At 47.9% G+C, this 14,029-nt stretch overlaps 1 protein-coding gene across 1 annotated transcript in view; it reads left to right on the top strand.

Moving 5' to 3' along the window:
- The first annotated feature begins 681 nt into the window (after nt 1-681).
- The window catches only part of LOC144125270 (nose resistant to fluoxetine protein 6-like), a 110,670-nt gene continuing 97,322 nt past the window's right edge, over nt 682-14,029 (top strand). Inside the window, exon 1 of the mRNA XM_077658518.1 lies at nt 682-1,080. Within this exon, the coding sequence (XP_077514644.1) occupies nt 783-1,080 (298 nt within the window). The 5' untranslated portion in view covers nt 682-782. The remainder of the gene's footprint in view (nt 1,081-14,029) is intronic.

The following is a 14,029-nucleotide window of genomic DNA, read 5'->3' on the forward strand; positions in this document are numbered from 1 at the left end:
TAGAAAAAAAAACTAAATTACTAGTTCTTTTGTATGCACCTCAATTCCGAATTCAGCGTAGAAAAAAAGACTAAATCAATAGTCATTTAGCGGACACCTCAATTCCGAATTCATTGCAGAAAAAAAAATTAAAGTACTAGTTCTTTTTTGTACACCACCATTCTGAATTCCGTGCAGAAAAACAAAATTACTAGTTATTTTGTATACACCACAATTCCGAATTCAGCGCTGAAAAAAAAATTCTAAATTACTAGTTCATCTGCATACACCTCAATTTCCAATTTAGCGCTGCGTGCGTTCGAAATGGTTCTCTGCCCTTCGTCGCGATCACGGTGTTTTAAAATTTTAAACTTCCATTATTGAAATCAGAAACCACTGTTGCGTGTTGCTGGCGGGCTGTGCTTCATTACGCGGTAAGAGCGGAAACTGACCCAGCGACGACATGGGTGGGCCTTTTGTAAGACACCGCGTGCAGGCGTCACGATACGCACCAGCGGCGCGCAGCAGTCTCTAAATTACCTCAGTGGCGTCGAGGCCGCCGCTATAGCAGCCTTGGAAATCGGCCGGCATTCCGAACTTTCTCCGTAGACCGCGAGGCACAGAGAAGGGGGGGGGGGTGAAAGGAGAGGGAAGAAGTCCTTCGACCATGCGAGGGCGCCGCAGACGTTTCCAAAGGACTCAAGCGTATAACGTCCAGACCGAGCCACGTTGCGAGTCACTCGGGCACCATCAGTACATCACCACGGACGCCTTCAGAGAGAAACCCGGCCAGAATAGGAGACATGAAAATTCGGTGGTTTCCGGTCGCGTGTGCGCTCCTCGCGACGATCGCGCACGCCTCTGTCGGTTCGGAAGCGTCGAGCAAAAACGAGACCCACGGGTCGAATCCTGGCGCCGATGTCGTGGCCAGGTGGAAGGCGATCGAAGCCGGTGCCAAGTCACTGGTACAGAAAGTTATCAGCTCGTCGTATCGCGAGGCGCTTTCTTTGGTGCACGAGGCCGACCTCTCAAGTGATTGCTTCATCAGCCTGACAAGCGTGCTCAGAGGCTTACAGGAGCTGAACACAGACATCATCAGATGTGAGTACATAACTTCACTATGAGACCAGGGATTTATCTTTTAAGACAATCTGCATAAAAACTTCTGTGGGCGCAGATCGTTGGCGACAAAAGCTACCGCCGTTATGCATTCACCAGCAGCAAAGATGCCAAATTTGTTTTACAATTCGGCATCTATACTGCTGTATGGATGATATTGAAGTGACGTCATGGAATGTGATAGTAAACGGCGATCACGAAGACACCTTACTTCCCAATGCTCTAGAACTAGCTTATCCACTGCCTGTTCAAGACAAAAATATTTCATTTGTTTTTACCGTGAGCTACAGTTGCGCCAAAGCTCATATGTAGGTTTTCCAGGATACGTTACCATTTTTATTTTGCGCTACATTTTTAAGGATTGCATAACTGATGCCCATATGTGACTCTATCGCTTTGTCGTATACTGCGCAAACCCTGCAATTCATGAATATATTAATCAATATGGGCGTTTCGCAGAAAGGAAGCCGTACTTTATAGACGTCTTGAAAAAAAATGCGGCAGTGGGTGTACCTACAGTCTCAATACAACTACTCCAAAATTTTCCTCTCATGAAGTGCCAATTTCACATGCCGGGTCAGTTATCGCCAAGTGAAGCATTTTACTGCTTGACGACCTTCATGTCCACGGAGATAATTAGAATGAGTTTACCCTACGGCTATGAACGGTACAGACGATAGAATTCTTGGATTTTTTCTTCGCTTGCTCTCTTAGACATGCCACTTCCGTGGTCTCCTCAGTGAAGCTACATATAAAGAAATCCTCTCAAGGAGGCTTGCGAGCGAACTCAAGTGACACTGTGTTATTTTATTTCTCTGGCCAGATGCCCGCTGCAAGTGGGAAGCAGTGGCAAAAATGTGTCGCTGCCAAGTTGCACCCACAGTTTCAAAGTAGTCAATATAAGGCGTGCACACTAGAGCCAGGTGCAGATATAATTACATTCACAAACATCTAACTCTCGAATGTGATATAACATTTAGCTATTAGAATAGTCGAACGGATAGTTGAGCAAGTTGGTATGTGTACATTTTAGTAGAAAACAGCGCGCACGGACAAAATACAGAGAACAAGGAAACACACAGACGAGCGTCGCTGGCTCGAAACTACATTTTTTGTTCAGAAAAAAACTTGATTATAGATAACAATCACATGACCTAATACCTCCCGCGCACATTGTGCTCTGATTGTACGAGGCTCTGCTTGTACTCCGGGCCAGTGCGCGTGAGCTATTAGGTCATGTGATTGTAGCAATAAACACATTTTTCTATATAAAACATGTGTTTCGAGTCAGCGACGCTCGTCTGTGTGTCGCTGACTCGAAACTACATTTTTTGTTCAGAAAAAACTTGCTTATAGCTAACAATCACATGACCTAATACCTCCCGCACACATTGTGCTCTGATTGTACGAGGCTGTGCTTGTACTCCGGGCAAGTGCGCGTGAGCTATTATGTCATGCGAATGTTAGCAATAAACACATTTTTCTAAATAAAAAAAATGTAGTTTCGAGTCAGCGACGCTCGTCTGAGTGTCTCCTCTTTCTCTGTTTTTCGTCCGGTAGCACTGTTTTCTAACCAAATATAATTAGCCATTACAGTTGATTTACTTGAGCGAAACTATCCGGTAATAAATGACATATTTCTTGAAACGGTTTTCGGGTAGAAAATTGTTATTTTTAGTTACAACATTTTCTTTACCCCGCTTCAGGCGGGGGGAGGACACTTTATTTACTTAGTTTCGACCCTTAGATAAACGAGCGCATCCGAGGGCTTTGGAAATAGCCACTCGCTCTGTTGTGTGGCAAGCGATAGACAGCCATGTGGGTAGTATACATGAGGAAAGCACGCTGTGTAACCATTCGAAAACCCCGGTGATAATATGGACGGTCAGCTATATTCGTTTAGATTCATCGTGGTGAACTGTGCACATGCACCAAATACGACGAAGCACCGTATTTACTCGCATGTTGGTGGATGCGTCGTATGAGTCAACCCCGGAAGATCTGGAACCGGGTGAAACAAAAATTAAACGTTGAGTGCCATATAATCGACCAACGGAAGCTTCGAGTCGCCAACACTCCCATAAGCCGACGCTCACAGTGTATCACATAACGTAGCTGCTGCGCCACCGCGAGCAGCACCTTCATTCCTTTGATAGACAGATAGCCTCAACATCTGCTGCGCCGCCGGCGTCGTACGTTAGCGGGAGCACCCCTCAGCGGGTGTACTAAGGAGCTGTCGTTGTTACTGCGCACAAAAAGGGGCGCTTCTTGCTTTGCTGAGTACCTGGCGCACCTTTTTCGGGCACCGTAGTGATGTGCCGCCGCATATATTTTTCGTCGCCTCCGTGCGAAGGACGAAAGCTAGCCTAAATGCCGCCGAGAAAGGTCATAGACGCTCGATAGTCTTGACTAGCCGCCAGGACGAGGGAATGGGAAGAGTTCCACTTGTAGGAGGAGGCCACGATGGCCACGGTCGGCGTTTTCATGATGTCGCAGGACCCCGTGCTGCTGTTCGTAATGGCCTCATCACAGAATGTTTGCACAGCTCTCATAAATAAAAAAAAACACGTGCGTAAGAGCTTTGCGCAGCTATGCAGCTAAGGCAGCTGCGCACTTTATGAAGGCTCGAAAGGCGGCCGGAAGGGAAGAATTCCCGCGGTAGCGTCGCCCTTGCGTCGTTCTCTCCGTTCCCGTTCAGGGATTGTAGCCAGATTTGCAAATATTATCGACCCAGTGAGTTTGAAAAATGAGATTTTGAAAAAACACGCCAACCTATACGCGAGTAAATAAGTACAGAAGACAAGAGCCGACTCAACTGGAATTTAATATAGCACGCCTGTTCTTCAGTAACAAACCACGACGCATGTGCAAAGCATACGTAAAGCACATTTCGCGTGCATGTCGTGTTTTTTCAACAATTGTTGAATATTTTTCTGTTGAATTTTGGTTGCGAGTATCAGCTTGTTGGGAATATTTTTTCGTCTTCCGTGTCTCCACCGAAATTTACTAAAATGAGATCCGTGACGCATGATCACACATGAGGGCGGGACATGGATATTTTAATTTAAAAAAAAAAATAAGGCAGGACACCATACGTTGCTTAGAGGGCAAGACATCACTAATGTTCTACGCTGTGCATACAAAGAGAGACTGTAAATAATGCTTTTTTTCCTCGGCATGGGGAGGATCACAAAGAGCTCTTTACGAATGGATACAAGCTTTTCCCTGACCCGATACTCGGCTTATCTGTAGTGAAATGCTTGGGAAATGAGTCCTGGACCCCACCTTGGATAGACGAAAATAGGACCGAATGGGTTTCACCGGACAACCAGATTTCACTCTCTCGCAGATTGATTCTCCATCGTAAGGGGAGGGTGAGATAACCAAGGTCATGAGAGGGAAATAACTAGAAGGTTAAGAATGGGGTGCAGCGCATCTGGCAGGTTCTCTCAGATCATGAATAGGAGGTTACCAATATCCCTCAACAGAAAAGTGTACAGCAGCTGTATCTTACCGGTACTCACCTACGTAGCAGAAACGTAGAGGCTAACGAAAAGGGTTCAGCTCAAGTTAACTACAACACAGCGAGCTATGGAAAGGAAAATGACTAGTGTAACGTTAAGAGACTGGAAGCGGGCAGAGTGGTTCGAAATCAAGAGGAAGAAATGGGCTGGGGCAGGGCATGCACTGCGAAGGCAAGATAATCGCTGGTCCTTAAGGGTAACGGAGTGAATTCCAAGTGAAGGCAAACGTAGCATGGGGCGGCGGACGTTTAGGTTGGCGGATGAGATTAAGAAATTTGCAGGAATAGGGTGTACACAGCTGGCAAAGGACAGGATTAATTGCAGAAACATGAGAGGCCTTTGTCCTGCAGTGGGCGCAGTCAGGCTGACGATGATGATGATGATGATGATGATGAGAAAAACAAACAAGGAACCTCTTCAAGGCATGTCACCCCCGAAGAGCCGAGGTGTAGGCAGGTGGAAATCTTGCAACCATCACAAATCCAGCGGGTACCCGGTGCCACTGGGAATCGAACCCAGCACCTCCAAAATGCGAGGCGGATGCTCCACGGAAAGGATCCCGGTATGTTGAAGTCACTTGTTTTTTCTTTATTTGAACGATTACTTCTTTCTGCTTTGTTGTCCGGAAGTGCGTGGCAAAGTTGCCGTCCTCCAGTACCTCTCATCATCCGGGACCCGGTTGAATAACAAACTCTCGGACCGAAGTGGCGAAGAAAAGTGGCATGATTTTCGCTGGCTACAGTGAGACTTCCCCTTGCAGTACCTAGCCTGCCCCTTTCCTGACGGGCAGTATGGTGGTGCTCGACGAAGAAAGAGCTGTCGGCTTCGGAATGATTTCGCCTTCGTTCGCTCTGATGCGCGTAGCGCTGGCAAAGAACCAATGGCACGTAAGGCTTTCTATGTATGTTATTCCGATTACACAAACACGATTTTGTGACGACATGGCTTCGCTCTGACTGGATTTGGATTTCCCTAGACGCGGAGCGTAACTTGACGCCGAATGAGGTCCCCATGGAAACCCGACTCGAGAGGAAGTGGGATATTCAGCCATTAAAGTTTCATGCGCACATGCTTTACGAAGACGCGGAAGAGTAGATAATGAACACGCATCGGTCCTGGTGGTTTTATAGGCAAAACTTTAAAAAGACTCCAAAATGAAGTCAGAGGTCACGTGCTGTACCTGTCCTAAATACGCAGGAACGGCGCATGTGCTTGGTCTTTTTTTTTCGAACCTTCGTAAAGTTTGCACCCACAAAAACATAACAAGTAGCCTATAAATCGCACAGCTGTCCATTCTGTGAAACAGTCGTCCTATACTGGTCGTGACTCCTGCCCGGGTATTCTGTTTGCCAGGAAGGTCCGCGAACGAGCCCGACTGTTCGGAAACCCTTAATTTGGATATACGTTTTGGAAAAATATTTTCCTAATTTATCAAAACTTTTCGAAAATATGTGCTTGTGAGCGCACTAAAATCAAGCATGAACAAAGCCGACAGGTTTGAGAGCACGAACATTAGTTGTAGCCGGCAATCAGCGGTTATAGCGCTAATATAGTGAAGTTCCAACAACCTGCTAATAATTTTTTTTTCGCACGCTTTGCTTTTGCACAGCGACACAGCAAAAGGCGAGCTCGGGCACAACCACTGCCGCCAACATCTAACTCTTTGTTACTTGTAAGAGCGTACACCTCTTCTAGTACAAGCGTACGCCGCTGTAACACTGTAGAGGCGCAATGGTCTGCGTCGAGCGAGACAAGAACTCGAGTCATTGTGATGTGAAATTCAAGAACGTGAACTTACAAAATTTCTACTTGGTTTTATTAGCAGTGCTTTTAACATTTCGCACTCTACTGTGCCTTTCTCTCCTGCGATAGACAAGGTTTCAATGCTCTCAAAGGGTAAAACGTGTGCAGAGCTCTCTCCTGATTTCATTTTCGCGCTCAGCCTCCGTTTCCTCGAAATGCTTTTATACTTTCAACCCGTTTTCGTAATTTATACGTTATATAGGTCAGAAGAAAAACATTGTCGCGCCTTTTTTTGGGGAGAGGGGCCGGCGGCGGCGATGAGCGGCGGCGGGCATATCACTCTCTTTTTACCTTCGCCATAGCGCATGCATTCGATGATTTTTGTGGGAACAAAAACACAATGCTCAGAATATATCAGTCACCCATGCTTCTTAAGATTATGACAGCTCAGCGCGGGCAAGGGATGACCTTCACGTGCCTGTATTTCCGAGGCAACTCATTTTCAACTTATCTTGCCTGCTCCTATTTAATAGGCTTTCGCGCCATTTGGAAGTCGTACCCAATAGATGGCCTACTAAAACAGAATCCCTCAATTTGTGGGCTGCAGGCTTCGTGGCGCTGTTCTATAGAGGCACTTTTCTCGTTTCTTGATTTCAACACTAACCTCCTTCATTCTTGTCATTCGAGTTCCCACTTCCTGTCGCGATGAACGCCTACAGGCGCGCTGCATTCGACAAAACACATGTAGGCCGTGTGACAGTGGCGCAAGTGTGGTGAATAATGACGTCTCAGAAATCATTTCTGTAGCAAGACGCACGCTCCTGCTGGCAGACGCAGGGGCATGCGGCGGACATGAATGATGCAGTTGGCTACGCAGGTGACTTGCGCGAATGTTCATCTCGCTTATCTCTCACTGAGTGAAAATTAGCAAAACAGTTGCACTATAACCTTGCATCCAATCCAGCTGGTATGGACGTTTAACGTCCCTTAGCTTCACCTTGGTTAGGAGAGAGCCATAGTGGACAGGAGTGCGATAGTTCCGACTGCCTACGGTTCTTTCGAGGAGCGCTTACGCCATAGAGCAAGGGACCGTGTTTGCATTTCGCCTGCATCGAAATGCGACCTCCTTGATCGGGATCCGACCACGCGACCTTCGGCTGTGCAGTCGGTTGTCATAGCCACTGAGCTACTGCGGGAGATATACAAAAAATTTTAAATCGTAATTGCTCAGGCTCTATAGCGTCCCTCGCAATACTATAAGTAGAGGTAGCTCCCTCTGTGTGCTTCTAATTGTCTGCATGTATGGCAGGCAAATTATGTAAATGGGAATAAATATTCGGTGCAAAAAAAGGGAACAGTGCAGGCAATGCAAAATTGTGTGTTAAGTGCAGATATTCCAGTTTTACATGTCATGGGCAAGCAGTGCATGTTGCTATTTGTCTGGGTTTGTGCCTGAGCAACTAAGAGGGAGCTACGCGAAAAGCATGCGCCCATCTTGCTTACTGGCCGGCGTTCCTTGATTTGCTGTGCGCTGCCGTTCTTGTTTCATCCGCTGTGTAAAAAGTCTTCGGAAAAATTGATGTTTTAGCCTTTGCTCAACGATCTAACCCGCGGTAGTTTTTACGGCAGCACGATTCTAATTATTGAGTGCCACTGATTAAAACTTCGTCAAGAATCACTGCTATGCTAGGACGAAGCAATCGATATTATGGAAGTGAATATTCAGTAACATTTCGCTAAGCAGCATAGAACACATTGCATGGTATCATTTATATTCTGTCTGAAAGCTGCAAGTCTCTCGCTGACCCGGCTACTGAGCTCGGTTGGGGCCCGGGGATGTCCCGATTTGCTGAGCGTTTATGGGAGATCATGAAAGACTTTAGCACACTGTGCCTAAGTCATTACCAGCCCTCGCGTTCCGGCCTCAATGTCTGAAAAAAAAAGAAAAGTTGCATGCAAGGTAATGCTGATTTATGTCGTGGCTTAATGCTTGCATTTTCCACTTTGGTCGCGCCGCGGTGCCTGTGATTAGGGCACTCGGCTGCTGATCAGAAGGACCCGGGTTCGAACCCGGCAGCAGCGGCCGTGTTTCCATGGAAGCGAAATGCAAGGCGGCCGTGTAATTTCGCGATGTCAGAGCGCCTTAAAAACTCAAGGTGGGAAAAATTAGTCGCGAGCCCTCCACTGCGGCGTCCCTCATAGGTCATGTCGGCTTGGGACGTGAAAAGGCATGTACCATGCACCGTAGCATTTCCCACTTTGTAAGCGTCGCAGACCTCGGAGATGGCTTTAGCGGCATGTTCTGCTTCGCAGCTGTCTAGAATTTAAAAGAAATGGTATACAAGCGAATAGAAGAAGCCTCATCCTACCCTTTCACGTTAACGAAGAGCTCTTTTAGGGAGCTCACCAATCCGGGAGTTCCGTCCAGTCGCACGCGCAGCCGGCCCTGCTGTTCCGCGCGTCCTGCACGACGGACAGCAATGGGGCAAACTAACAGCAGCCGTCGTGGCATCGGGAGAGGCGGTTTGTCTGCATTTCGAATGTACCATCCCACTCTACCTTTCCGCCTCGGGAGCCTCGGATGTGTTCGTGACCACCTCCCTCATGCCCGCCTCCCCACCTTGCGCCCCCCTCCTCCGAGAAGGGGGAATTTGTAGGAAAAGGCAGCCTGGGCGAGCAAGAGAAAACACACCGTTTTGTTTTACGGCTGCTGCTGATCATTTCCGAACTACTCGACGACCCCGCTACCGGCCAGATTCAAAAAGGACTTTACTAAAACCTGCTGCCCCGAACGATGTGGGGCAGCAAGGCACCGCTTGCTACGTATGGCAACAGATGCACACTATGCTCGCAGACACACAATGGAACAGCAGCGCCAATGCCGCCGCGGAGACAGTTTTTCGCTGAATTTTTTTTAGTTAAGCAGCAGGTTAGCCAAAGTAATGTTTTCCAGCCACGTGGAATTTTGGTGAAGCTGTGAGATGCTGCCGAAAGACGGCGAAACTATCGCTAGACATGATATGAAATACAAGAGTGTGCTAAGCGACTTGTTATGATTCAGAAACATCAGTTGCGAGCGCTGATGTGTCGAAATCACCGAGTCGAAGGACACAAAATTCGTGCAATCATTTTCGTGAACTGCGAGAGTTCCCTCATCTGTTTCGCAATTGCGTAAGAAGGAAATCAGCGATGCGGGCTTTGTGTGGGGAGAAAAGCCAAGGGGCAGAATCGGATGACCAACGCGCGGAAAAACTTTGGGGGCCTCGCGGCAAACCACAGCCGAGTGACCTTGAGAGTGCGTTCGTTCTGCTGGGTGGAGCACGCGCCGTGGAGCGGAACCAAATGAACTGGACGCCTGCATGCTCCAGGGACGTTCTGGCGACCCTTGCGTTCATAATGCAGGTGAAGCTTCGCAAAACATATTTCTCTTCGCTATCCGCTCGTGGGCGACTGCCCTTGCGTCAGAGGGCACCTGAGAGAAAAGGCGGATGCCCAACGGTCGCCACATTCCGAGTTGCCCGCGTGCCCTATTAACTAGTTGCCCACTCTGCCTCGCCACTGAACATCTGTCACTCAACGGCGGCTGCTTTCTCCCTTTTCTTTCCGAAAGTTGCTACCTTTCCTTAGCTGCAGTCTTACCTTGAGAATACTCACCAGCGCCGCACGCAACCGCAGCATTGACAGGGTACGTGCATATGCGCGGAAAATGCCACGTGGCACGGGCACTGCAGATGCCCGGAACGCTGATAAGCAGACCTAAGGTCAGGATATAGTTAACTGAAGTTAAATACCATAGAAATTAAGAGTGAGAGCCGCCGCCATAGTTCAAAATCGCACGCCACTTGTGAAGGTCATCGTTTCTGCTTCCTATGGCTGCCTCTTTTTTTATTATTTTGCAAAATCAAGTCAGCTCTTACTGAATAATTATTAAAATACATTCGCTCTTCAAAAAGCAGTAACAAAACTGTAATAGTAACATATCCTGCTCGTTTTCAAATCCTGTTCCTTTCTTTAGGAAACATCCTTCAAAAACATATTTGTGCTTACCAAGAAGTCGCTCTCCATTGCTCCTTCCTGATATTAAGCAATCGAGCAATCTCTCCACTGCTCTCTATCACATGTTTACAGGACGTGTTGAGCAGGTTGCATTGAAAACAGTCGGCGATAAAAGTTAATAAGAACACCTTTGTACTTTCCGACTTGCTGATTAAACTGCGCAGCTAAGAAAATGTGAGGAGTAACTCCATCCCATCATTGGTGACTTAAGCATGTGAAGTAGAAAGTTGGGACTAAGAAGTATTAACAATATATTGAAAACTAAGATAATATCAAGCAGTCTGGGAATGAACCAACACTTCACGACAGACGGTGGAGCGCTAGAAGTTGCCAGGGATCGTGTGTATACATCTTCTTAGGACAGGTAGTAACCGCTGACCCGGACCACGACACTGAAATAACTAGAAGCACATGAATAGTAAAATACATTTGACCCTCAAGAGGAAAGCATAAAATAGTTGTATCTTGAAAATTCTCACCCATGGGTGGAACCTTGGAGGCTAACGAAAAGGCTAGAAATTAAGTGGAAGAAATCAGAGTGAGTTACACAAAGAAAAATTGTAGAGGTATCGTTAAGTAACTGGAAGAGAGCAGTGTAGATTGGAGAACGAATGCGCGTTAATGACATTCTAGTGGAAATCAAGAATGAATGAGCTTGGGTGGAGCATGGAATGTGAAGGGCAGATAATCATTGGGCCCTTACGGTATAAACCTAGGAAATTACAGGAAAAGACAAAAGTACAAGGAGATAGCAAAGAGTAAGGTGGGAGCATCAGATTAGGAAGTTTGGTTAGTTGCAGATGAGTGTGAAGCATTTTCTCTGCAGTGGACTGATGATAATGATGATGAAGAAGATGGTTAAACATTGCATTTGCATTTACACCCCAAACGCTGTGCTAAGCCGTACTCCTCTGAAGGAAACTACGCAGCTGAGTGGCTTTCCGCAGCCCGCTGTAATGCCACAGTATACGACCGCCCACTCTTAGACAATGCCCAATAGGCTCCATATAATCCGTTAGGGCGTTTATAAGTATCTGATGCTTTGCTTTCAACGCTGTTTACGCATAGGAACATATGTACACAGGGGGAACGACGAGTGACGCTACGCACTAGCTCATACGGCTGCTTCAGAACCACCACCGCCAAATATCCTTACAGCGCCCTTGTAAAGAACAGCCGAGTATGCGAAGCGTATACCTACTCGCTTTAAGCGCAGAAAGTTGAGTAAGAAAGCGTTTAAAAGGCGCGCTCATTGCACAAAAAATGGCCGCTCGCCTCTAGAGAACCAGGTGATGCGAGTATTAGGGGATAGCGGAGGAAAACGCGGGAAGTGTTCGTTTATGGGCTGGATGCGCGAACGCGCGCACAATACGCCCGAGAACACAAATCTGCGTCTTATATCAGTGTTCACGGCGTCGAGTGTCTGCCTTTTGCTATTCACCTGAAAGTCTCTCCTTTCTGCTCAGCTTACGGCGTGGCACTATTCAAACGGGTGTCCCGACCACCAGCAGCGAAAGGTGACTATACACCGTGCTCACATTCCTTTTTTAAATTTTTTTTTCTCTTTCGTCACCGCCGCAGAGAGCAGGAAGCAAACTAGAATAGTCAAGAGTATTTAAAACTGCACTTCCAATCTACTCTTATCGGAAGTACTACATGAATCAGGACAATGTTAGAGACAAACTTTGTATGGACATTTAAAACACTGTATTGAAAAGGAAATATATAGACGCAAAGGGGATATACAGCTCTTCATAGATATTTTTCCGAACCTTCTTCTTTCTGTAGAAAGGAAAGTATAAAAATCACGACTTCGTGTTGTGTTTTTCAACTAATACTAATATTACCCATTTCACACAAAATGGCAGGATGCACTCAAACGGAGGATCATATGTAAATTGCTTTACGCATCACTTATAGAACGTGTAGTGAGCGGAGCACGGCTTTGCAAGTATTGCCGAGAATATTTGCATGCAGTGTTTGTTCGTTTTTCAAATCTGCCGCCACAACACTTTATCGGTTTGTTTGCGACGCAAGACGCGACTAGATTTATCTCGATTGATCGCAGCCAGGCAGAACTGATTCTACGTTGTTCCGGAATGTTCTAGTAACTTTCCGCTCTTTATCTCGAATGTTCGCTATCAGCTTTAAATTGAGCACGGCCGACAGCGGCGGGCATTCTGTTCGACGACCGCCGAGCACGCTTGTCGCTTCGCCGCCGCCGAGTGATTCAGTCCATTTTGGGTGCAAGTCAGCCCAATAAACAGTTCTTTTAGAAGACCCCTTTCGTCCGTCTTCATCGTTGCTTCGACTGCCGTCACCACTACGTGACATCTGGTGGAGGCGCTGGGTAGCCTTCCATGTTCCAGACGCCCCCTTCAAGTCGTGAACCCAGCCCTAAGCGCTTGACACCTGAGGACGAACCAGCAGCTCTGCGAGCCAGCCGACGCCTCCAGGGAGAGGAGCCTGAGTTCTGGAAACTGCCGGACCGCACCAGACAGAGAAAAGACGCTGCTACCAGCACCGCAACCACGCCGAAGATGTCGACACCGATCATACTGCAGCAGCCGCGGGTGCCGCCAACTTTCAATGGATCCCTAGGCGAAGACGCTGAAGAATGGTTGGACCAATTTGAGCGCGTGCCGTCATTCAACAAGTGGGGTGATGCGGCAAAGATTGGACACGTGTTTTCCTCATTGGATGGCTCCGCACGCACGTGGTACGAAAAAAAACGAGTCGTCCCTTACGACATGGGTGCTATTCAAGAGAGAACTATTGAATGTATTCACCAGTGTCGTGAGGAAAGAAAGAGCCGAACAACTCCTCGAGTCCAGGATCCAGCTTCCGAATGAGCCCGTCCGCAATTACGTCGAGGAGATGGAGATGAAGCGCCTATTTCGCCGCGCCGATCGCGGGATGACCGAGGAAAAGAAAGTTCAGTTTTTAATGCGCGGCGTAAAACAAAAACTATTTGCAAGCCTCGTCCGCCAGCCGCCAAAAACAGTCGAGGAGTTTATGCAAGAAGCCTGCACGATTGAGAAGACCCTCGACGTCCGAGCTCGGCAGTACAATCGCCCTTCCTCTCCCTGTGCAATCCGTTCGGACACGCCGGCCACCACCAGCGACAGCTTGAGGGAAGTTATCCGCGAAATCTTCCGAGAGGAGCTACGCCGATTACTGCCATCTTCCCCACAGCAACAAGCAGCGACTCTGATGGATGTGGTACGGGAAGAAGTGCAACAGGCACTTGACACCCCGACGGCCACAGAACTCCCGGCCTTGACCTACGCCGCTGCAGTAAGGACTGCTCAGCCCCAGCGACAACCCCCACGTCCTCCCCGAGATGAGCCAATTGTTCCACAACGCCGCCTCCCAGCCCCCGCCCGCCCAGCCTATGACCGACGCTCAAGCCCCAGGAAATGCGACGCCTGGCGGACTTCCGACAACCGGCCGTTGTGCTTCCATTGCGGTGAGGCCGGCCATATTCTTCGTCACTGCCCGTACCGACGTATCGGTCTTCGAGGATTTCCCGTTAACGCCCGACAACCACGCTTCGGACAACGTCCGCAGGAAATCGACGAGTACCTGCTTCGAGGAGAGTACACGCC

This window comes from Amblyomma americanum, chromosome 1 (genome assembly GCF_052857255.1).
Source record: "Amblyomma americanum isolate KBUSLIRL-KWMA chromosome 1, ASM5285725v1, whole genome shotgun sequence".
In the NCBI taxonomy this organism is placed as follows: Eukaryota; Metazoa; Arthropoda; class Arachnida; order Ixodida; family Ixodidae; genus Amblyomma; species Amblyomma americanum.